We start from the raw sequence: 25,680 nt of genomic DNA, 5'->3' as shown, positions 1-25,680 counted from the left end.
TAGTCTTACAACACTTCCATATTTCCATGGACCGAACCTATGGTTTTATTGTCCATCTACCATACCAACGATAATCATTATGAGTAGAAACCGCAGCTGACTATACCCTAATCAAGTGTTTAAGTTATGCTTCGAACTCCAAAGCCTTAATCATACAAGAACAGGAAGGGAGGCTCTAACACAACCCTCATCCTAGATCCAACCACATATTTGCTATGCATTACCACGATTGTGCCAACTTATCATTGGAAGTTCCTGAACCCCCAACCTTGTGCAACCACTATCCAGACTGCCACTTGAGATGGCTTCCCTCTCGACTAGGATGTGGAACTTTTCCTAATTTGCACCTGATTCTATCCCCGAATGTCCAAACGGTGCTCTCCCACTTGGATTCTTCCAACCTTACTAAAAACAACTAATAATGAATCCCCTTGCCGAAACTGACGGATCATCAACCCAATATCCTACTTACCGAAGGGTCTATGCATCCTAACCATCTTCAGCTGATAAAATTTTCAAAATTTCTTTGACACTTCAATGTCTGAACAATCCCACATGACCGCCATCATCATCCACTTCCTACCACTCTTTCCCTAGTAACGGTAGCGATCGGACCCAAAAGTCTTTCCATAAACAACTACCATCCATACTGAGAGACGCGACACTCCCGAACTCTGACTTCGTTTTCAAACTACTCACTCTAATCTGATTGTTGGTCTTCCAAGCGGTACCCATAAATTGTTTCCACCAATGGCCCACAACAACTACCGGACAACCTAAATCCAGCTCAACAAGATCTGACTCGCTCCTAACTTTCGGCATGAAAAAATGGCATATAACAATCCTTCATAATATCAACAAGGCAAATACAAAGAGACAAAACCAAAGAAAATGCATTATACATAAATCCACATGATTCAAAACCACATATATACGGATAATAAGGCGCGAAGGAAACAAAAGTTAACATACCCGCGATAGCATCTGATGGAACTCTGGCCTTCCCAAACTTAAGCTGCAATGCTTGACTCCTCATTGTTAGGGCTTCCACCCTTCCCTCACGACCGTTAGTGATCCTCAAAATAACTAGAGCAGGTGCACTCACTACTCCACCCCTCAACATCGGACAATCAGCCTTCTTGTGGCCCACCTGGTTGCAGTGAAAACACATCGAAACCAATCAACGGGGGAAATCCCTACTAAAATGACCCATCTGACCACAACTGAAACACCCCCTTCCTGTCTCCCGACAGCCTCCCTCATGGGTCCTCCCACACTTGGCACAACAGCCCCGACCCTGATGGCCTCCCAAACGCGAATCTTGAGTCTTGGGCCTCTTCACCTGGCCCACTATGATCTGAACCTACTCTGTCTTCCTCTTCCCAAGGAGCTCCAAATCAATCTCCTGATCTCGGGCTCTAGCTACCATGTCCTCCATAGTCTGACAAGATGGAAAGCTAACAAACACCCTGATATCATCTTGCAGCATATCATGTGTGACGCCCGTGTTTCTGGACTAGTCATTAATATTGATGTAATAGTCTAGGTTAACCTTTGTAACCTATTTTGGAATAATAAGAATGTATTATTTGAGTATTATGTGTTTTATGCTTAACTGCTAATATTGCCATATTTATACCTATTTTTAGGCAATATTTAAGTACATTTTTATATATAAGTTGGTAATTTGTTTAGAATAATGGTACTTATGAGTTTAAATGTTATTTGCAGCCAAAAAGAAGACATTTTGAAGAAAAGGGACTAAAAACGTTAAAGGAAGAAACTTTGGGAGTTAAAAGATTAAAGGACAAGAAAATCAGGGAAAAGCGTTCTCACGTCGTGAGAACTGGAAGATTCACGACGTGAGCTTAAGTTCTAGAATACATGTACGCGGGTGAAGGAATCCTTGTCGAACACGGTTATCTTGTACTCACGATGTGAATAATTTATTGTTCACGACGTGAATTATTAAAATCGGGAAACTATATATATCCTTGACCATTACGAATTGAAGGGACTTTTGGCAGAAGAAAGAGATTTCAGAAGGAGAAATTCAGAAGAAAAAGAGATCTGGAAGTGGTTTTCAACATCAAAGAAGAAGAAGTTCATAATTTGCTTTATAAACTTGGTACATTAAACATGTGTTTGATTATAGCTTTTGATTGTTTAGCTGTTAATATGTCCAGCTAAATCTAGCTGCTTTTGTTAGCTAGATGAAGCTGGAACTCATGGTTTGAATGCATTAGATTTGACTTTATTTGTTGGTTATATGCTTGTGTTGATTGATTTTACCTAGCATGTTTAGTTAATGATTTAATTGCTTTAAATTCTTGTTCTGTGTAGTTAGTGAACACAAATCTGCATGAATATGAATACCTGATAACAAAGTGAACACTAGTTTATTAGAGCTAAGATCAAATCAATCTTAGATAAGTGATTGAATCATTGAATTAAGCTGTGTTAGAGAACGCACATTATGACTGTAATTGTGTTTTGATTAATCAATCTTCATAGATCCAATCTTATTTAATAATTGATTATATGGTAACTATTGTGTGACCATACATAGATTTACATGAATTGATAATTAGTAGGTTTAGAACTAAACTGCTAATACTTCTTAAATTGGTAACCAACGGTAATAGTTTTGACTAATGTATAACCATTGAGTGAAAGTGGATTCGAACTAACAGAAGTATTTTGTTTATTGATTGAGTCTTTGTTAAAGAATTAAGTTCATCTAAAATTGAAAAATTAGATACAAACCCTTTTTAGCTTATTAATAATTAGATTAATTTAGTAGTGAATATATAAATTAATAACAGCGTTCCCTGTAATCGACACCCGACTTACCCAAGCTATACTGTAATCTGACTAGGTACACTGCCTATAAGTGCATAGTTAGTCTAAGTTTGTTAGGTTATAAATATTAAAATTAGTGGGTACTTTCGTGCACATCAAGTTTTTGGCGCCGTTGCCGGGGAACGGCTTAGTTTATTAGTTTATTTAGTTGCATTAGATTAATCGATCCTTTTTGTGGGATAAAACTTGCAAAAAGTTAATTAGTTATTTTTTGTTTATTAGCTTAGTTTATTAGCATATTATTTTAGCAAAAATTTTGATTTTTTTCTGTCACAGAACTCACGACGTGAGCTATATACACTCACGACGTGAATGTTGTGATTCTTAGTTTTCCTTAGTTCTTAGTTTATTTTTCTATTTTAGTTCAGTTTTACGTTTTTATTTTGTTTAGTTTGCAGGAGTTCATGACCAGAGGCTCTAACACACCATTGGTGCCACCGATTGAAGATCCAGAAGTTGCACTTCACAAAAAGACTGATAAGAAGACGCCATTGCAAGAACTAAAGTCAGCATTTTCAAGGAAGTCGGGAAAGAAGACAGGAGAGTCAAGTTCATCGTCAAAGAACAAGAGCAAGCTTGAACACTTGGATCAAATACCCGTCCAAACCGAATCCGAATACGATACCGAGCCTGAATTTGAAGAACATACAAGCGAACCCGAGAACGAGCCAAGGAACGAGATGGCAGACATTGAGGAGATGTCCATGGGAGCTTACAAGAAGCGGATCCGAGAAGATGTGGGTCCCGGTTTAGTCCAACCCTGTCACACCCCCAAACCAAGGATGGCGGAAACGTCCGGGGGTGGAGGACTTCATGTAGTATCACAACGAGTATAATAGTGCTCAAAGTAAATACAACCATCATAAATATAATTGAAAAGGTTACAACAATGTATATGTTTACATATTTCAAATCAATTACATTATTATGACAAATGAACTGTTTGACGATTCAACGTCCCATCCTCAAAATGTTGTTGGTTTTCCTGTTTCACTGATTTCCTGAGAATACAAGTTGTTTGAAAAAGTGTCAACATAAAGGTTGGTGAGTTCATAAGAGATTTCGTTAGAGAAGTAAACCGTTTTCCTTGTAAAAGCGATAGAGTATGTATCCAGAAAATCCAATATTTTCTTTATAAAAGTTATGTGGTCCTAAATCTCAGGACCGAGAAATAACAAGTATTTGTCATACTTAAAGATATAAAAGTGGTTTTAAATCGGCATAAAACCCTTTTTGATTTGAAGGAAAGTCCCGTAATGAATGATGTGAAGTCTTAAATACCAAGACCGAAAGTGTACAGTAATATCCGTACTTATTGATATAAAAAGTGATTTTAAATCGACATAAAACCCTTTTTGATTTATAAAAAGTCCCATAAACTTTATGTGTTGTTAGCTCCCTATGTGAGTCGCTATAACCATACTATGACTAGAGGTAACCTGCACAACGTCTTTCAGACGCACTGATCCTATGACTCTTGTCACCCGCAGACCTGCCGGTCCGGCTGTAGCTAGCAGCGAGGTGTGGGATGTCAACCCCAATATAGATCTATACACAATTATCACGCTCTCCCTACAAGAGATTTTGTTTATAACTTACAGGAATTTGGATCCTGTACTCGGACGTACGGGGAGAGAATGTCTCACAACCTGAGTTAACAAGTTTACGTGTGGTGTGCGTGAGTGTAGAACCTTTTTCTGTGGGAATAAGACTTTCCAAATGTGTTTGTTGTGTTAATGGAAACATAAACCATACCTATTATAGTTTATCAAAAACGTTTAAATGTAATAGTTAAAACTTTGTTTACTATGGTTAACTATTGTATTTGTGAAGGTAAAAACTCTTTTGTTTACCGATATGTATAAATACCTTTTACTAAAGTGATGTAACATGCAATATAACAAATAATTAATTACCATACTTATGAAGGTAAAAATCCATTTGTTTTATGATGTATGTATATATACTAAGACAAAATGTCATTTATTTGCAATAACATATATTCATATAAAGATATACACCTTGCTCAACATGTTACAAGGTGAAATTAAATTGATAGCATTTTTTTTTCTGTTGTTAACATTTTCTTTTACTGTTCTTAGAAAATTTATAGAAATTTCATAACAGGTCCAAATCAGAATTCGTAAATTCCGGGAGTTCGGAAAACGTGTCTAGTTTGTTCACAAATTTTCTCATGATTTTTAGTGGTCTACAACATGAGTGAAAAAGTTCATAATCACAGACTGGTCCGGATTGGTTCTTGAAATGATAGGCAGTTTTATAAAAATCACCATAAATCGTACAAAAATCATGTGGAGATGTGCAAGTAGTCATTTTAAAGCTAAGAACTGGAACTACTTGCACCTAAAATAGTTTTGAAAACTAAAATGTTTAAGTTGCCCAAAACAGTCCGTGAATGGAGTTGAACTTTTCTGATGAATGTTGTTAAATGAGTTTAGTTGTGTTCTTGGTGTTTTAACTTGTATCCCCCCCCCCCCCCCTTAAAACTTAAGAAAAACATGAAAAGATAGGGGTATGAACTCACCTTGAGTGGTTTCAGTAGATGAGTGTTGAAGAAGAGAAGTGTTCAACTCAAGAACACTTGAAGGATCACTTGAAGATTCGAAGATCTAACAAGAATGTGATGATGTTTGTGTAAGGAATCAATGATTTGAGTAAAAGGGAAGTGTGATAATCATAAGGAGGGTGATGATACTTACCAAAATGAAGGAGAAAAACTGAAAAATGCCTTGGAAATCTCGAATTTGTGTGAGAGAATTTGAGAGAAAAGTGATGTTTGATTTGTGGTGGAAATGAGTGAAGTGAATGAAATGAAGAGAGAGGGAGAGAGTCTTTCAGCTCTTTGGACGTGGGTGAGGCTGTAAATTGAGTGGTAAGGTACAAGGAAGTGACAAGGTATGCTGGGGAGGTGTGTGGGTTAGTCATGGAGTGGGGGTGGTGGTTGCTTGTGTCATAAATCAAAGATAAGTCAACACTCCACCACAAGATCTCATTTAATAGATTTTATTCTTAAATATGAATTTCCCTAAAAATACGTTTAAATTATGAATATTTAGGGTTTTATATGTTAAAATATGATTTTTGGAGAAAATCCCGCGTTAAAATAATTAAAAACGGGCTTAAAACGTTAAAAATGTTGAAAACCGGGTAGAAAGTGCTGAAATCCGAAGTTCAGGGTCGAAGGTGCTAAGGTTCGGTCATCAGCAGCCTTGGAACCGGAGTGGCTCGGCTGCTGAGGAGGATCCGAAGTGAAGCTCAGTCGCGGATGCAGAAGGAAGGCGTTGCGGTCCGAAGGGAGTTCTAATGCGGTGCGTGGTTGCGGCTCGCTGGCTGCGGCTAGCTTGCCTTGGCTCGCTGGCTGCGGCTAGTCAAGGACCTCGGACTCGATCTATGTGGCCTCGGTTCCAAGAGGGATTTGGCCCCTATAGAGAGGCTTCGGCCCTAAAAAGCTAATTTCCAAGGATTCTTCCCGTATCGAGTGGTTTTTCACCAAGTCAAGTGTCAGGATGCCCCAAATGATCAAAATAAATTCAAAAGAGGTTTTGAGAGAGATTTGGGAGAGATTTCACATACTTGGAGAGATTTGGGAGAGATTTCACATTCTTGGAGAGATTTCTCATACAAAGAGAGATTTGGGAGAGATATTTCTCATACAAAGAGAGATTTGGGAGAGATTTCACATTCTTGGAGAGATTTGGGAGAGATTTCACATTATTGGAGAGATTTGGGAGAGATTTCACATTATTGGAGAGATTTGGGAGAGAGATTTCACATTCTTGGAGAGATTTCTCATACAAAGAGAGATTTGGGAGAGATTTCACATTCTTGGAGAGATTTGGGAGAGATTTCACATTCTTGGAGAGATTTGGGAGAGATTTCACATTCTTGGAGAGATTTCTCATACAAAGAGAGATTTGGGAGAGATTTCTAGATAAAGAGAGATAGAGTGAAAACGATTGAGAGAGGTTTCGTGTGTGACATTTGTGAGTGTTTGGCTCCGCAACGCAAGGTCCGTAAGCCCGATTAAGCCATGTTTAAGGATCTTACACACTCCTAATGAGTATGCAACATTGTTTTATCGGTTTGGTTCGTGACTTACCACAGTTTTAGGTTAAGGAAATCTAGACGTACGAACTTTTCAATTTATGATCTCTCATTAGAATAGCGAGTTGTATAGTAATTACCTAACGTAAGCCCTAGTACACAAGGGTTAGTTGGGTTGACCAGTTTGACTTGTTGACTTTATTTGACTTTGACATGACCAGAATTTGACGGTTGTCACAAACCCGCAATACCTGCCACTGCCACATTCGAGCTGAAGAGGCACATCTTGACTGCACTGAAGGATATGCCGTTTTATGGGAAAGATCTGAGGATGCTTTTAAGCATCTAGATGAAGTAAATGACATTGCGGATTACTTTACTGTCCCAAATGTCAACAGAAACACCATCCTGCTCAGAATGCTTCCCATTACTTTCAAGGGAGCTGCTAAAGAGTGGTTAAAATCACTTCCACCGGGTACAATCACCACTTGGGCTCAAATGCGTGAGCAGTTTCTTGATCAGTTTTGCCCACCATCCAAGATAGCTAAACTCAAGAAGGCAATAGCCAACTTTGAACAACAGCCGGGGGAGTTATTGTACGAAGCATGGGATTGGTACAAGGGCTTGCTCAGAAATTGCCCTTAGCATGATCTTAATGTGCAACAAGAGATGTCAATTTTCTATGATGGGGTCAACGTTATGACAAGATAACTCCTTGACTCTCAAGGACCTTTGACAAAGAAAAATCCAAGGGAGGTCAAGGAGTTGATTGAAGAATTCGCAAAGCACTCTCGCGAGTACCACAACCCTAGGCAAGATGGAATCAAAGGCGGTGGAGGTGCACAAACTGAAGAAATAGCAGTCATGATGGCTATGCTAAATAATATGGACCGGAGGTTGACACAAATGGACCACTCAATTCATGCCATAAGAGTTGGTTGCGAGAGGTGTAATGGTCCACACTTGACCAAGGACTACAATTTAGATGAGTTTGGAAATAAAAAGGCTCAAGTGTGCTACTCGAGTGGGGACAAGTACAATGAAGACTAGAGGAAACCAAATAAAGAGTGGCTGCCATATGAAGAATTTAAGAAGCAAAAAGAAGAGAAGTATAGGCAAACAAGCCGAGGCTTCTACCAAAAGGAGCAGCCACCAGCTGAGAAGAAACCCGATCTAGAGACCATGTTGATGAAGTTTATGGAAGCCTCGGAAAAGAGACACGAGGCTACTGATTCTGCTATTAATGAACAAAGAACTTTTGTAAAGAATCATCATGCATTGATGGTAGAACAGCAAGCTTTAATAAAAAAATCAACAAGCCTCCATTAATAATCTTGAAGTGCAACTTGGTCAACTAGCCACTCTGGTTCATGAGAAGTTGTCCCCGAAGAATCCTGAAACGAAGACCCAATCTCATGTAATGGCCATAGATACTGAAGAAGAGGCCATCTCTGAGTTCCTGGAGACATTAGAAGAAGAACCACAGCAGCCCGATCCAAAGCCAAAGAAGCCCAAGCTCGAGAATCATGATACTGCTGAATTGACGAACTTACGACGTGAGCCATATAAGCTCACGACGTGGGCCCGTCATGAACAGAAAAATTCTGTAGTTGTTCCGGTTTATCAACCACCATTGTCGTTTCCTTCCCGAGCTGCCCTTAGTCCACTGGAAAGAGTGCATCTAGAGTTTGTTAAGCACGTGAAGGGTATCCCGATTAATACTCCCTTTGTTGAGTTCTTATCCAAAATTCCCGAGTATCAAAAATTACTGCAAGACTTGATAGACACTTGCAAGAAACTAAAGAAGAATTCTAAGGTGATTCTAAGTGAGCAAAGCTCAAAAGCAGTGTTGGGAGAGATACCTAAGAAGATGGGGGATCCTGGATGCCTCACTCTTCCGTGTGAGGTTGGTAACAATATGAAGGTTGATGCTTTAGCCGATTCTAGGGCTAGCATTAACTTGATGCCTTATTAATTTTATTAGAAGTTGGAAATTCAGAAGATGAAGGCTACAAGAATGACTATTCACATGGCGAACCGTTCAGTGACACAACCCTGGGGCATTATGGAGGATATTTTGGTAAAAATTGGAAAATTTTTGTTTCCAATAGATTTTGTAGTGTTGGATATGAAAGAAGATCCCAATGTACCGATTATCCTTGGTCGACCGCTATTAAACACTGCTGGAGCTCTTGTTGATATTCACGAGTCTAAACTCACCTTGAGGGTTGGTGATGAAAAAGAAATTTTTGGGATAGAAGATGGCTTTCAAAGGAATCATGTTCAAGAAGAGGTGTTCACCATTAATGAAGACAATGAATTAGAAGAATTAGAAAAGCTTACGGAAGAAAAGATCAAGACGGTTCATCAAGTCAAAAGAACAAAACCAAGAGCATCTGTTCCATATTTGGTTGAAGTCATTGCTTACAAGAGTCCACCTTCTTGGGTAAGCAGGGAAGATGATGAGATGACAAGTGATGAAGAGGAGGTTACTTCAAAGGTGACAAAGCCAGTAGTGAAAGAGGAGAAGGATGCTATGGAGTGCAAGGAGGAAACTAAAGGGACCAAACGCAAGCTTGACGAATATGAGGTCAAAGCTAAAAAGGAAAATTCGAAAAAGGTGTACAAAAGACGAGTTCAAGCTTACAAGAGGTGTTTCAAGGAACAGAAGATCCTAGTGGTAGACTCTTCAGATGATTCAACGTAGGATGCACGGAGTCCAGCTCAAGACTCCAAGAAAAAGAAGCGCTTCTCGGGAGGCAACCCAAGTTTGGTTTGCAATTTTTTTATTTTCTTTTTAGTTTTTGCGTTTTAGTCTTGAAAACATAGAACATATCATCCAACTCGCTTATAGCATAATTAAACACTGAATGTGGGGGCCCTAAAATGGAAGTAGTAATAATTGAGAAATTAGTTAAAAGACAAATTTGATTTAGTATGAATTTTCCCTTCCAGACAAACTTCACGACGTGACTTCTTTAGAATTCACGCCGTGAATCGTGAATAAACCGGATAATAAGTCAATAATACAGTTTAAGCCCATTTTATATTAGACTAAGTGGCCCAAGACCAATCCGTGAGTGCATGGCCCAATATTAAGCCCGGACGAAATTCATCACGTGAATTGTAATAAACTCACGATGTGAGTTTTGAATTGCACGGGACCACAGAATAAAGACCTAGAAACCAGTTGACTCTCATTTCTTTATTCCTCATGAAGTGAACAAGCAATTTGGTCCCCCCTTGCTCCGATTTAGGCCGACAATACTCAATATCCGTGCTTGCTTACGTAATAATTCCATACAAGGTAATGATTCTTCTATTTTATGTTTAATTTTTGCTCTAATAAGTTGAATTTAGGGCTAGGGTTTGTTCATTTGTTAAATTGTATAAAATACGCCCTAAGATTCGTGAATTACCCTTGGAATATAGTTGATTATTGGTTGAAAATGTCATAGGAGTAAACCCCCAGCACGATCATGACCGATTTATACAGAAACAAGACCAAATATCGAATCTGACTACGAACTCACGCCGTGAATTTTTAAGAATTCACGCTGTGAATTCTGGACTATGCAAGTTCTTTGTTCCTTTTATTTCTAAACTGTTGGGTTGTTGTTTTGGCTGTGTTTGTTCCTTGTTTTTGCAGAGATGGCACCTAGAAGGGAAATACCTCTTGGGATTGCGAGTTTACACCCATTTTACAATTTTCCAACCAATGCACCCTGGGATGTTTACATGTGATGGAATACTCGGTTGGGATGGCTTTACAACCGGGAGTTTGCTGTTGCTCCCACTATTCAGTGGGCAAGGTTGAGGGAGGTTGGCTTGGTTGATAGGATGTCCCAATACCTAACAAAAATCTTTTTGGGGGACGGATTTCAATTTACATGCAAGGGGTGGTTCAACTTGTTTAACATCCAGGAGCGTGTTTATAAGGAGCTTTGCGTGGAGTTTTTTTCCATGGTGGCATTCCATGACAATGTCAAAGATGCCACTTTTCCCCGAGCTTTGGTCTTTCGTTTAGGAGGGGAGTATCGGGAGTGCAGTTTAGTGGAGTTTTTTCGCCGTATGGGGCTGTATGAAGCTCATGAGACCATCACTCATGAGTTTGTTTTATTTTTGAGGGACACCACACGGGTGTATGCGGATGGGGTTTCGGGGCAGGAGTTTTGGAGCAACATTGCCGATGGTGTGTTTAATTCCGGTGTATCTCCCGAAAGTAGCATCAAATGCCCGATACATCGCCTCATCCATCGCCTAATCACCTTCTCCATTCATCACAAACGTCACGGTGATAAAGTTACTAAAAGTAACTTGTTCTTTTTATGGTGCATCTTACAAACCGGGTGTTTGCTGCAATATTCCATATTTTTTGGCCCGGTATTTGGCAGACTATGCAACAAGTGCTCGTCCCGGGAGCCCCATTTGTGGAGGGCATTTTGTTACACGATTGGCCCAATCTTATGGCCTCCTTGTTCCTGACATCACTCGTTCTCTAACATGTATTGAGGGGAATGAGTTCAGTATGGGGTATCTGGAAACAATGAGTGTGGTAAAAAATTATGGGACACATTGGGGAATTCTTCGAGATGATGATGATGATGAGGAGCCGGCCAACCAACCTAAACCACAACCACGGCCGAGGCGCAGGAACGTAAGAGGAAGAGGAGAAAGAGGACAGCCAATGTATCCACCCGCCTCCATGATCGGTACACCTTTTGGGGGTGATATGGATGGTTATTTTGACCAGATATCGTTGAGTGTCAATTGGATTGAAGGTACTATGGAGAACGTTGTCCGACACCTTGGGGTGGAGCAGCCACCTCATTTGGGGTATCATTACCCGATTTTCCTGAGGTGGACGGAGTATGGCGAACGTGGAGGTGACGGCACGGGCACGAGCGGAGCAAACCGAGAAGACGAGGATGATTGATTGTTACTTTTATTTCGTTTATTTGGTTTGGTTTAGTTTTATTTTTGTTATTTATTTATTTATTTATTTATTTATTTTTGTTTGGGATTGTAAAAACTTTTAAGATATTATGTTACTTTTATTCTTCTTTGGTTGTTATTTCTCATAATTGCTAGGAGCGCATAAAAATGATATCGGGATATGAGTGCGTATGTGTTTAGCCGGGAGTGTTTAAAGTTGAGAGTCGAGACCCATATTTTAAGCTAAGTGTGGGGTGAGTAAAGTGAGAAGAAAGTTAGGGAGAAGAGTCCAAAATAGTAGAGGTAGAAGAATCTTAATCCATTAAGATATGGGTTGAATTCAAGAATTGAAAGAATGGTTGGAGGAATAATATTTCTGGTGTTCCAGTTTTCACGTCGTGAATATGTTAAGGTTCACCTCGTGAATCAGTATATGAAGATCTTCCAGAAACCGCTTCAAACGAGTTCACATCGTGAGTTTTAGTGCATTCACGTCGTGAATTTCCATTTTTCACAAAAAGGGTTATATTTTTCCATCTTCATTGTGTGGTTTACCACTATTCTTTTTGGGGAATATTCGGAAGATTATTTTGGCTCATTTTCACTACCATACAATGTGGCGTATGCTTTCCCACATTGTTCGTTCTATTTTGGAGATTTCCACCACATTTGTAGAAGATTTAAGGCTCGATTTCATGTTTTGCCGGTACATTCCTCATCTCGCGTGTTCAAGATCCAAGTTTCTATTTCTCAGAGTCCATATTCAAGATGCACGTTTTCCACACTTTTGGAGATGCTTACGCCGCTATCCCAGGGGAGTCTGTTCCTTTTTCTCCCTTTTCTTAATTTTCATTTATCCTAGGCATACAATGAGGGAATTGTATGAAATAAGTGTGGGGTAGGGGGTAGAAAAAGTAAATTGCTAAATAATGGTAAAATTTGAAAATTTTTAAAATTTTAATTAAATCTAGTATTAATAATTTGAACTGTAGTTGTTAGTGTTATATGGGATGATCCGATAAGAGCTCAAATGTTTAGTTGAGCCAATACACGTTATAGTGCATTTGTGGCCTCCCTTATTTTAGTGAAATCATGGAACAAAAACATAATCCCGCTTAGTTTGAAGGATGCGATATGTTTAGCATCGTGTACCAGAAATGTATCCAGGAAAATTATTATCTTTAACCAATAAAGGTTGAAGTTGAACGCCCCTACTTAAGCATGTAGGGTTTTGAGTGAGAAAAAGTGAGGTGCATGTTTTAAAAAAAAAGAAAAAGAAAAAAAGAGAGAATTACAAGAAAAAGTTTGAAGAATTTTTGAAGCATCAAAGTCAGAGTATGTAGATCAAAGATGAATAAATTCTGAAGAAGTTCAAAAGTTGAAGATACCCAAAAATCAAAGATCAAATATCGAAGAAGTGAAGAAATTCAAAAGAGCTCCATAGTGGTATCATAAATTGTAATTCTAGATTATGTATGCTTGGATTGCTCAACCAAAAAACACCTTGAGGTTAGGAGGTTTTCTGCGGATAGATTCGGAGGGATGCATAAAATGAGCATTGTTCGAAAGAAGTGGGCGAGTGTTTATGAAGATTGTGAGTATTTAAAGTATGGGGGTACTTTAGGAAAAATTTAGACACAAATGCATGCGTTGAGGTCTTGGCATAATGGCCGAGCTGGAATCGGATTGTTCTATGTGATGTTAGTAATAAAGGGTTAAGTTTAAATTTGCTTGAGGGCAAGCAAAGCCCAAGTGTGGGGTATTTTGATATTTCCATATTTATACCTATTTTTAGGCAATATTTAAGTACATTTTTATATATATAAGTTGGTAATTTGTTTAGAATAATGGTACTTATGAGTTTAAATGTTATTTGCAGCCAAAAAGAAGACATTTTGAAGAAAAGGGACTAAAAATGTTAAAGGAAGAAACTTTGGGAGTTAAAAGATTAAAGGACAAGAAAATCAGGGAAAAGCGTTCTCACATCGTGAGAACTGGAAGATTCACGACGTGAGCTTAAGTTCTAGAAGATATGTACGCGGGTGAAGGAATCCTTGTTGAACACGGTTATCTTGTACTCACGACGTGAATAATTTATTGTTCACGACGTGAATTATTAAAATCGGGAAACTATATATATCCTTGACCATTACGAATTGAAGAGACTTTTGGCAGAAGAAAGAGATTTCAGAAGGAGAATTCAATATAATTAATTATTGTGGGTTGAAAACCCTATATTCTCACTAGGCTCCCAAGCCTGACCCACTCAGTTTCATTTGTATTACAGGTAGTGGCACAAGGGCATAAGATGGATGAATCATCAAGTTATTTTGTTTATAAGCCAATAGTTGTATATAACTGTTGTATGGCTTGTAATATGTCGTTTATGCTTTTTGGTCTGTATCGGAACATGACATCCCGAGTTTTGATATCTAATGAAAATGCATTTCTTTATGAAATGCTTTGGTAAATATTATTTTATCATATTTTGTTTTTGGGAACAAATTCTGCAACATTTTTAAATCAATGAATTTACTCTGAAATTATTTTAAAGCATAAATGAAACTGGTCTTTTCTGGCCGTGATTTTGGGGATGTCACATCATGGTACCTTGTCTTCTTCATTTCCTCGTCTACGGCATACTGTGGAACCAAAAGAGCCTTCTCCTTAAACTTGGTGGTAATCTTTGCTATAGTCTCAGTCGTCTGGCGAAGGTCCTGAAACTCCCTCGCCAACTGTTGCACTTCTATAGTTTGTCCAAACTCCACCCTAAATTGGGTAACAAATTCATCCCAAGTCATCTCTTCAATGCCTTCGCCTCCTAAAGTGAAATATACTTCCTCCCACCAATCTCGAGCTCTTCCTTTCAAAAGACACGAAGCAAATTTGACATTCGATCCCTCGGGGCAGAAACTCGTCCAGAAAGCGTTCACCATATCCACTAACCACCTCTAACTAGCAATGGGGCCCTTCTCCTCAAAGAACTTGGAAGCTCCACAAGCACGAAAGTCACGAAAAGAAAGGGTGCGGGCTCCCACAATAGCCATAATCTTAGTGCGGAACGTGACCATAAGCTCATCCAAAACCTCCATGATTCCCTCTTTGACCGAAGAAAAGATCAAGGGAGTCTGCTCCAAAATACCGCGGGTGATCTCCAACGAGATGAACTCCCGTATCTGCTCATCAATTGGCTCATTACCAGCACCTAAGCCCGAACCAGATACTTCGCCATGAGTTCTCATCACCATACTGAAAAGCAACCATAATATATATATATATATATATATATATATATATATATATATATATATATATATATACACACACACACACACTCGCGTTTGCTAGCCATTTTGGGTGCCAATTCACTTAGAAACTCTTCCAAACACTCTCGAACCCTCGAGGCCCGGTTCTAGTACTTATTAGGCATTAGTAGCAAAGATCTGGAGCACTAGAAGGCCGGATGAAATAGAACTTTCGATTTTGGAGTTCTGCCTATGTAATTACCGGTTTTCGCCAAACAACCTGTAAGTTGAGTTATGCTTACCGAGCTTTAAGTATAACATATATTTATGTTTTTTAATCATTATTATAAACATATAAATAAGATTTTATTAGTAATATTAGTTGTTATACTTATCGATTTACTTATAAGAATGATGACAAGGCTAGATCAGTAAGGTGTTTCAAGTGGATTTTCTAAACAATATATTTTATATGCCAAATGGATCCTACCACTGATACGATCTTACCTGGTTGTTTTTTATCAGCTATAAGTCGATGTTTTGTTTGGGTTTATTGATAAAATCTAAGAAACTGTAATTTTAATCATGAATCATATAAACGGTGACTGAACTTATTAATATTTATATCTAGGTCTTTTTAAAAGAAAAGGTTGAAGCATATTTGAAGTGTGGACTTAACTAAAAGTCTTTCACCTTTAACCAGGTGAGTGCGTAGTTACTTTCAAGAGCATAGTTATAATAAAATTATTTTATTGTTAGAATGATTTATTATATATTATATATTCGCGGTTTAAATACATGTATTTTGTGCTGGTTATATATATTATATTATAATAGTATCGTTTGATCGGGAAAATTTATTTAAAGACTCGTAAAAGAAGTGTTGGTTCAAAGTAAGTTGAATAATTGAATAGTCTCGTAGTTAGGGAATTTGTGAGATTAAAGCGGAGCATAGTAGTCCTCCTCTTTTTGGATAGTCAGTATTGGCAGGTCTAGATCAGACAGTCGGCAAGTATGTCTGGATCATCTTCTAGAGTGAGATAACAACAATTGATTATTCTAGACGGTCGTGGAAATTACGTTGCTAGTGCAGACTTATAATCCACAAGTGTAGATAAAATGGGATACATATTTATCAAATACTTTGAATATATGTTGCCTATAAAATGACTTACATTAGCCATGGACTCCCATAGCTATGTAGTCAAACCATTGCTCAAACGAATCATCAGGTAAGATGATTCTTCCATATGATCGTTGAATTAGGATTTATGAGAATCGGTTGGGATAGGTAGATTGTCTTATAGATATTAAATCAGGTTTTATATATCTATATTATCTGGAATGTTTGTTTTGTAGGAATATTAATATGATTTATTATCATTAAAATATTTTGGGCTTGAAAACCCTATGTATTTCACTAGGTTTTCCAAACTTGGCCCACTCAAATTGTATACATCACATGTAGCGGTACTAAGGTTGCTAGAATCTAAAATGGGATGTCGGGTGAATAAGAGACAAGTTTGTAATATTATTCAGGACCTTATGTCTTTATATTGTAACATATGTTGGATATTTAATTATGAAATTCTTAATGTTTTGTAATTTTAAACCAATATTTGTTATCTCAAAATGTTTTATTTAACTAGGATATTCCGCAACAAAGAAAAATGATATTTTAAAAGCGTAAAGAAAAAATTTTAATTGGTTCTGACAAATGGGGGATGTCACACCGAGGGTCATGAATCCAAGTGGTGAATCGACCATGCGAAGTTACAATGATATTTTGCTCAAGTAATGCTTGAGAATCTCGATTACCATATACCTTTCTTTGATTATATTCACATTTGATGTGTCGGTAAACCACACACGCATATGCCAAAAAGAATACACGACAAGGCGTAATTTCCATGGGAAGCATAAGATTGACGTTCTTATAGAAAGGGATTTTGTTTTATTATTGATTAAGTTAATACTTTTAACTTTGCACCATTGTCCTATCAACCACTTTCAGTAGATCTACTTAAAATGTAAGAAGGCGGTGAGGGTGGCAAATACTATATGCCACTTAAAAATCAACCTCATTAGGAATCAAAGAGACCGCTTAGAAGCTTCCTTATAGCATTAAATTAGGTGAGCCTATTCATGGTAAGACTAACAATATGCATTAAGAAACATACGAGAATGTAATGTTTGTATATTAGTGTAATATATATACACATTTGAGATTTAAACAATTTCAATATTACATCTTTTAAATCTATTGACTAGGCAAAAATGCAAGTCAACAATTAAATTAATGTTAAAGTTCAAATCTTTTGTCTTTTAATTAATTTTAGAATTAAATCAAATTGAATTTCATCTTTTAGTATAATACTAGTTTGTATGTGTTTTAAATTGAAAAAGAGTGAAACGAAAACAAAAAACAAGTTTACAATTCTGGAACTCAAGTTCACGACGTGAGGAACGGACAACCACGTCGTGTGACACAGAAAACATGACGATTATTAAATATTAGTTTAATGTTCTCAACGTCACACCACGCCGTGTCCAAGAGGGGACCACGTCGTGGCGACGACACAGTCGTGATCCAGATTTAGCAACAGCATGACCACGACGTAGTGGAGGACCAACCATCTCGCGACGATGACACAAAATGACCCGAATGTCATTTTAACATCCATAAACAGATTCGATTTTAACAACGAAAATTGCTAAACTATTTATAACGATTTAAACATCAAAAACCCTGCACATACAAACCCTAACATATAATCAAATAGGAAGTCTAAGTGCAATAGACTTGAGCTAACCAGGCGCTCTGGGTTTCGAGCCTAATCAAAGACCAATAAGGGACAACAGAAGCAAAAATAATTCTAATATGTAGAGTCGAGATCAACAGATATAAATCAACAATCTATGCAACTTAAAGGACTTAATAAAAAAAAGTGAATCATAACTTTATGGTTTCTTGGACTTCTTTGGTCTAGCCATTTGATTGAACTTTAGAACCCAACGTAGAATTTCCTCTCTTGTTATTGCACCCAAGACGCAAAACACTGATAGATCTGAAAGCACCTCGAGAACCAGCAAGAACAATGCTCGATCAACGAATCTGACCGACACCACGGCATGACATATGAAGTACCACAACGTGGCGATGAGCTCCGGCTTCTCTAGGGTTTTTCTTTTGGTTTTCAAATTTTGGAGGTAGATGGCTATTTTCTCATGCATTCAAAATCGGGTTTTGACCCCTTTTTATATAGGGAGGTGATTTGAAACCATAAAGATAATTAGCTAATATATTAGTAATTATCTATGCTTTTGGTAACTATCCAAGAATCAAATCATTCTAGTATTCTTTATGTTTTTCAAAGTAATTAATTAAACTATTAATTAATTAACAAAACAAGTCCCTAAAATAAATAGCTTTTCAATTTTGCTTTATTTTTATCTTGTATATAACCTAAAAGGAACACAGTTATTTATATTAATATTACAGGTTTGTTATGGTTAAGAGCACTATTCTCCGTCATTCACTACCCTTCTCCAACTTCACCATAATAGCTAAATCAACATTACAGAATGGAAGATAATACCTTTGATTCAATTGATTTGTTTTACTCTCTTAATTTGTCCTTGTAACTAGCTCCAATTTGAGCTTAAGAGTACCAAAAGCCTTCCTCCCCTACTCTCACGAACGTATGTGTGGGAAATGAAATAAGAACACTTACTTAAGTCTCTAAGTACTCTGTCTATATTTTCGGCTTAAATGCGTTGCGTACGTGTTGCGGACACATTGTGTTCCCTTTAATAGCATCACATAATGAAACTCTTACGCAACGCGTTCTCATCTTCTAAAATCATAGCATCATGCTTTCAGCACATCACGTTCTCATTCAAATTTAACATAGTAGGTTACCAGCTTCGACAATAACAATGCACATTACTGTTTTACGTCAGATTGTATGTGTCGCATACATCTGCGATTATGCGTTGCGTAATTGTAGGGATCTAACTCTTCACCAATTTTCCAGTTTTACCCCTACCACTTACCATTGGGCTACAAGCCCTTTGGTCTGAGAGTGATAAGAATGATAAGGCTACCCGGTATTGGGGCTTTTTCACGCGTCTTGGGCTGAGGTGGCACACCTCCCCATGCGTGAACACCGCCCCAGGGGTGGGTGGTTTGCGTGTGACGTGAGGTGGAAGACGGATGAAGACGGGAGGCTTTGATTGGTTGACTCAATTTTATTCGTCGGAAGCAATAGGAAAAATAAAAATCTTTACAATTTATGTTGCAGGTGTTTTAATGGAGGAAGGCAGGACCCTGGAGGAAGAAGACACATTTTTCAACAATTGTCAACTTTGGTCCCTAGAGTTTGGATCAAAAGCAGAACCAATTTTTTTCCTAATTTTTTCTCAAAAGTGGTTTATAAAATTTACAAATTCCACCCTAGACTTTTATATTATTATTATTATTATTATTATTATTATTATTATTATTATTATTATTATTATTATTATTATTATTATTTTCTATGTTTTTATTAATTAGGTTTTTTATTTAATTTAATATAAAAAATATATATTGTGGAGTGGTGACCATTTCCTATGTGTAATGGGTTGATGGTGGATTGGGTGTGAAGCTGACGTAACGCACATGTGACAACACTTTTTCGGTGAGATGAGTGTGACCACTCCTCATAGCTTAAGTGTGATGTCTGTCAATTAATGGTGGTAGAATAATCTTAGACCATCCATGCTATTGTAATATCAATCGGCTTTCAATTAAGTCAGTATTGTGATGTCAGTTCAATACTAACATTATTTCAAATATATTCCCCACTAATACATCAACATCCAATTACTAATCGCTAATTATGTACTATACCAATTACTTGTAGCAGGTTATTTATGCTTAATAACTTATATATACTGGTAAAGGTTAAAATAGGTCGTGTTTATGAATGTCTCCTATTAATTTTAATGTCTACATTTTAAGTATATTGAATTTATATTGTTGGATTTATGTTATTTTGTTTTATAATGTAAAAGTTAGTGAAATAAATGTTAACAAGATTTTTTTTTTAAAAAAAATGTTGTTAGTTTATAAATGTATTTGTATAATGGTAAACTAATATGATAAATAAACTAATAGTTAAATGGAATAATAACTTAATGTAAGTTTTAATATAATAAAAAAAATACATTTAAACAAGAGGATCTTAAATGAACCCCAATAATGTCACGTGCATGTTATGGGCTATATATCTAAGTTATGAAGATAAAATTGTTTTTCGGTTTACAAGATCGTGATCGTAATATCTAACCAAAAGCAAATGCATTTTTGTCCGTCAGTCAATCATTCTGTTAATAATAAATAGTTTAAAACATGAAATAAAAAACATTTATAAATAGTAGCGATCCTACAATCTTAGGAATAGATTCCTGCTCCGATCTTACCCAAAAAAAGAACTCGCATATGATCGAGATCAATTTGCTTATATGGAATCGTAGGATCGTATAATCCTACAGACAGGATCACAATTTTAACAACATTGCTCAATACACCAAAAATATCCCCTCATTAGGGATTTTTTGAAACGCCTTTAAACAAAGAGGTGGGAGTCATATATGTCTTTCAAGACTTCTTTTAGGTTATCCCCGTTAACAACCCAACTCAATCCAATTTTTCTGTTAATAATTAATTTATCTTTCTTCCACCTACATAATCCAATCCAGTCTAATTTTTCACACATTAACGACCCATCCCAATCCAATATTTCTTTAAAAAAAATATCAAAAAAAAAAAACTAATATCAATATTAGTCTCATATCATATTGAATATTTAATGATGTATGTTTATATATAATCCCTCCGTCCCAAAGTTATTAACCACGTTTGACTTTTGAAGTCTTTTCATGTCAACTTTCACCATAAATACCTTTATTTGTGTTATATAATTTTTGATGAAACTTATAACAATAAAAATATATTTAAAAAACAATTGATACATATATCTTGCATAAAAAATTATACAACAAAAATTATATTATTTAAAGTCAGAATTGAACAAAAAAGACTTAAAAAATCAAATAATTTTGGGACGGAGTGAGTAATTAATATCAATATTGGTCTCATCATAAGGAATATTTAAGGGGGGACGCAGCATTTCAACTTCTCTATCTCTAAAAACCAATAAGTTGGTGCTTCATGCTTATGATCACAACAAATTTAAAATAATAATAATAAGGGTAAATTACATGAATGATCTGTGGTTTGGAGTAACCTGTGTACTTGGTCCTTAATATTTTTTTAACTCGGACCATCACTATAGTTTGTATTTGTTACGGGTCTCAATATACATAAAATGACAGATTGCCCATAATTTATAATAATTATAATGAAAAGAAATTAAAAAAAAAAATCAAAATAAAAAAGAACATAGCTATATGTCGTTATCATCCCTTCATCCCGTATTCCCCTTCATCCTCGTTCTTTTTTTCTAACTTCCCTAATAATGTTGTCGTCTCCATAAGGCATCGCCTCATACCTGTCGTCGAAAATCACTACTTCTGTAGGAAACAATAGCCACCTTTGTTCCTCTTTGTCTCTGGTGTGTAATAGATCTATAAATCAATCAGGATTAGTTGACGTGAAAGAGATTTGCAAAATAGGGAGGAGTCCGTGACGACTTTTCCCATTATAATGGGTGATCGTGGTATGTGATGTTCAGTGGAAGGGCTTGTCAGATGTTGAATGTCGATTGTCAACCCTAATAAAATTGGTAGATGTTCATTAAAGATGTCGATTGAAGAAATAAATTACTAAAAGGTTATCTAATGCAATCGGTTATTACAGATGTCGATGGAAGCAACAAACGCCACAATATCCATCATCATTTCTCCCTCTATCTTTGATTTTTAAGTCTCCAGGTTTCCATTGAATGCTCTGATTTTTGTTGTTTGTATCTAGGTTTGACTTATAGGCTACCGACGGAACTAGTCGTGGATGTGAGGAATACGGTGGTGGAAAGAAGGATGTGTGTAAGTGGTGTCGGAAATAGATGTTGTGTCAGAATTTATTGGTCGCAGAGGATGTGAGATTTGTAGAGAGAAGGGATAGTGACCAAAGAGGATGGTGTAGGCGATGGAGTTCTCAAAGGGAGATGATGACTGAATATTATAATGAATGGGACCCACATTTATTAAAAAAATTCATCTAATAAATAAGTTTTTAATAAATAAATAGTTAAAATAATCTTCAAGGGTATATTGGTAATGTTATGTTGGTCAGGGACCAAGATCAAAACAAACACAAACATCAGGACGGTCCGAGTTAAAAATTCTTTACGGGAACCAACCTTGCAGACTATCCCAAACCACAAGACCATTCGTATAATTTACCCTAATAATAATAACTTGCTACGAACCTCATTAGCACAGATCATAGAAAACAAGAATAAATCGAACAAAAATGGAGCAAATGACGTAAGTTACACACAGCCTATGGCAATCTCTTCTAACACCAAAAACTCAAAAACAAAATAACAAAAACTAGAGCTTCATACATGTGAGGAAATATGAGTACGCATTGAGATTGTCTCCTTCCCCATTTGACTCATAAGCAATACAACACATCACACAACATAGAAAATGCTCTTCACCTTCAAAAGAAAGCACACAACACCAACATTAGCAAATAAAGACTTCATACTAAAAACAAAAATGTAAGAAACCATTTGTGTAACTACATGAACAAGTAGTCAAAAAGATAACATTTAATTTTAAAGAAGTTTCAACCTAGTTGTGCATTAACATATCATGACATGAATAGTAGTTAAAATCACAAAAATGACTAAGCTGGTGTATTCAACAAAACAGCCAAAAAAATTTAACCTTTTCAAAGAATGATATGCAATTTAACAAGGTGCCCATTGCAAATTATGGAATTGCTCCCAACAGAGTTAATTTACTTGGAATAAAGACCAAAAACCTTTCAAGAACAAGAAATAAAGAGCAAAATTGCAAAACCATATGTATTCAGGGACCAAAATTGTAATTTACTCCACAAAAATAAAAAGTAAACTTTGAAGAGTCATTTTGTGTAAAGGGTCAAAAAAATGATCATTATTTTAGAAACACACCATTTCATTTTGGTCATATTTCTGAATAAGTTGTATAATTTTAAGTACACATGATTTCTTTATTTTTCTCTGCCTAAGGGTATTTTAGACATTTAACATACAATCAAACCCTGGAACTACGATAAACATACCATGAACTAGATACTCTTTTGTGCTATCCTCAATTAATTAGCAGAATCTGATTGAGGTGGAAGTGAAGATCCATTCCCATTAGGAGGAAGCTTTGACAAAGCTCGAGGTTCTTGTAAAAGCCCTAAAGATCTTTCCTTTGTCCCAAACAATTGCTTCCTCAAAACCTCATGTAAATGCCCAAACAACTCTTTTTTCAAAGATTCAAAAGCTAAATCCAATCTTTCCAATTGCTCCATTGCATTCTTGTTATACATAAACAACCCATAATACAACTCAAAGCTATCACTCGATGTGTTCTCAACTAAATCCAACAATCTTTCATACCCTTTTGTGTTAATCGGAGTACTATCCAAATCAAGCTTTTCCAAGATCCTTCCGACTGTATGTGTTATGAATTGAGACTCTGCTGCATGTTGATCATGCTCTGCACATGTCATCTCCTTCATTATACACCCTTCTCTTGCGAAAGAATCAAGAAACTTTTCACAGCGGGAAACCCTAGATTCATCACGACCGATTCTAACTTTGTCGTACACAAATGGAAGATCTTTCCAGCTGTTTTTACCACTTTCGGGTCCAAACATTGGATGTGTACATAGAATATCGAAATCTAATGGCAGTATTTGCAAGAAAAGATCTTTAGCAAACTCTTTGACTGATAAAACGTCTACGAATAATGTGCTGCGTTTTAATCTCTGTAATGGTAATGAACGGAGTACCTTGTCAGTTGAGAGGATTGATGTGCAGAGGAGGATTACCTCGGGGTGTTCTTCGCAGATGTCATCGGCGTTAGAGTAGAAAGAGACGCCAATCTCGGCGGCGATGGCGGAGTAATCGGTGCGAGAATGTGCAAGGACGGTGTGGCCTTGACGGACTAGGGTTTTTGCAAGGAATTGGCCGAAGTTGCCGAACCCTACAATGGCAATTTTTAGGGTTTTGGATTTGGCAATGTGGTCGGAGATTTTGGATTCGTAGTCAAAGGGTTGAGCGGCGTCTATGGCGGAGATTCTGAAATTATGTCGGAGACGTAGGGTTTTGGTGTTCCGGATATGAGTCGACGGCGGCGGCGGCACAAGATGGGATAGGGAGTGGCGGCTGTATCGGCCACGATTGAGGTGGTGGAGATCGGAAAGATTGGAAAATTTAGATATCGTCGGAGAAATGGAAAGCATTTTCCGACGAAGGTACTGATGTGGGCAAATCACCAAATTAAACGGTACCCACGAAGAAAAGGTACCTTTTTATTTCGATTTGGTTATGGTGTTGTGAGAAAATGGATGTATCAAAATCAATTTGATTTTTGATCTGGTGGGAGAATGGAGAAATGAGCAGATGAAATCGATGGGGAATGAGAGACGAAAACCAGTGTCTGTGAAGAAGAAAATGGATGTGGAGGCGACGATGGGAATGAATAACTCGTTTAACTTGTTAACTTATTATTAAACACTAAAATTCAAAAAGGAACTATTTTCTTAAACATAGTTATGGAAGTACCTTCTTTTCAAAACAAAAGCTTTGTATTTTATTGACTCGACAAAAACGATATTTTTAGAGACTCGTGGTTGCATTTTTAGGTTATACTGTACAACAACTCAACAGGACAGCCGTCATAGGCAATGCTAAAGTTTACCAACGTGGTAGATGGAGTCCATAGGGTTGGCATATTTCGATATGATACAAACCTCTACAGTCTACACATTACCATTGAATGTTTTAAAATCCGGTATTTTAGTTGAACCGGTATGATGATCGGTTTCCGGTTCAACCGGTTTAACCGGTTCGACCACCGGGTGAACCGTTTTCTATATTTTTCATGTATTTTTTTATTTTCCTACACATCATACATATAGAAATTATGAATTTGATGTTTACAAGTTCAAACATTAAAAATCCATATAAAAATAAGTTGTAGATGAATCCAAATACATTAAAATAACACTTAACCATAAGTTTTAGTGTTTTACATCAATCTATATACGTCAAAAAGAAAATAAAGTATAATACTGAAACGAAATATAGTTTTTGATGAATACAAACACATCAAAAGAATTTATAACATTTACCATATCTTTTTATTTAGAGAAAAATAAATAGATTTGAAAAAAATCACCAAAGTTTATTATGTAAATGGTTCTTTTTCATGTGTTTTTATTCGGTTTAACCGGTTCAACCGGTTTTTTCTAAAAACCGGCCGGTTCAATACGGTTCAGAAATCAATGTAAAACCGGTGATAGTTGAACCGCTCCCTCTTTCGGTTCCCGGTCCAACCGGCTCGACCGACCGGTTCAAAC

The 25,680-nt window shown here is 36.8% G+C and overlaps 1 protein-coding gene and 1 non-coding gene across 2 annotated transcripts; both read right to left on the bottom strand.

Moving 5' to 3' along the window:
- Positions 1-7,473: 7,473 nt before the first annotated feature.
- On the bottom strand, positions 7,474-7,580 carry LOC145065118 (small nucleolar RNA R71). Its single transcript, XR_013688269.1, has one exon. It is a non-coding gene; the product is annotated as a small nucleolar RNA R71 (small nucleolar RNA).
- A 14,980-nt stretch (positions 7,581-22,560) lies between these two features.
- On the bottom strand, positions 22,561-24,883 carry LOC145062181 (prephenate dehydrogenase family protein). The gene is made up of 2 exons (XM_079009811.1): positions 23,389-24,883; positions 22,561-22,777 (listed from the first exon to the last, which is right to left on the bottom strand). The coding sequence occupies exon 1, from the start codon at positions 24,559-24,561 to the stop codon at positions 23,422-23,424; it is 1,140 nt and encodes a 379-aa protein (XP_078865937.1). The 5' UTR covers positions 24,562-24,883; the 3' UTR covers positions 22,561-22,777; positions 23,389-23,421.
- Between the last annotated feature and the right edge of the window lie 797 nt (positions 24,884-25,680).

The sequence above is a fragment of the Lactuca serriola genome, chromosome 7, assembly GCF_051521515.1.
Source record: "Lactuca serriola cultivar US96UC23 chromosome 7, Lser_US96UC23_V15, whole genome shotgun sequence".
Lineage (NCBI taxonomy): Eukaryota > Viridiplantae > Streptophyta > Magnoliopsida > Asterales > Asteraceae > Lactuca > Lactuca serriola.
The sequence above is the reverse complement of the archived record's forward strand: the minus strand, read 5'-3'. Positions and strand labels throughout refer to the sequence as shown.

Coding starts and splice junctions, on each gene's coding strand:
- LOC145062181 (XM_079009811.1), bottom strand. CDS start 24,561: ATGCTTTCCATTTCTCCGACGATATCTAAATTTTCCAATCTTTCCGAT.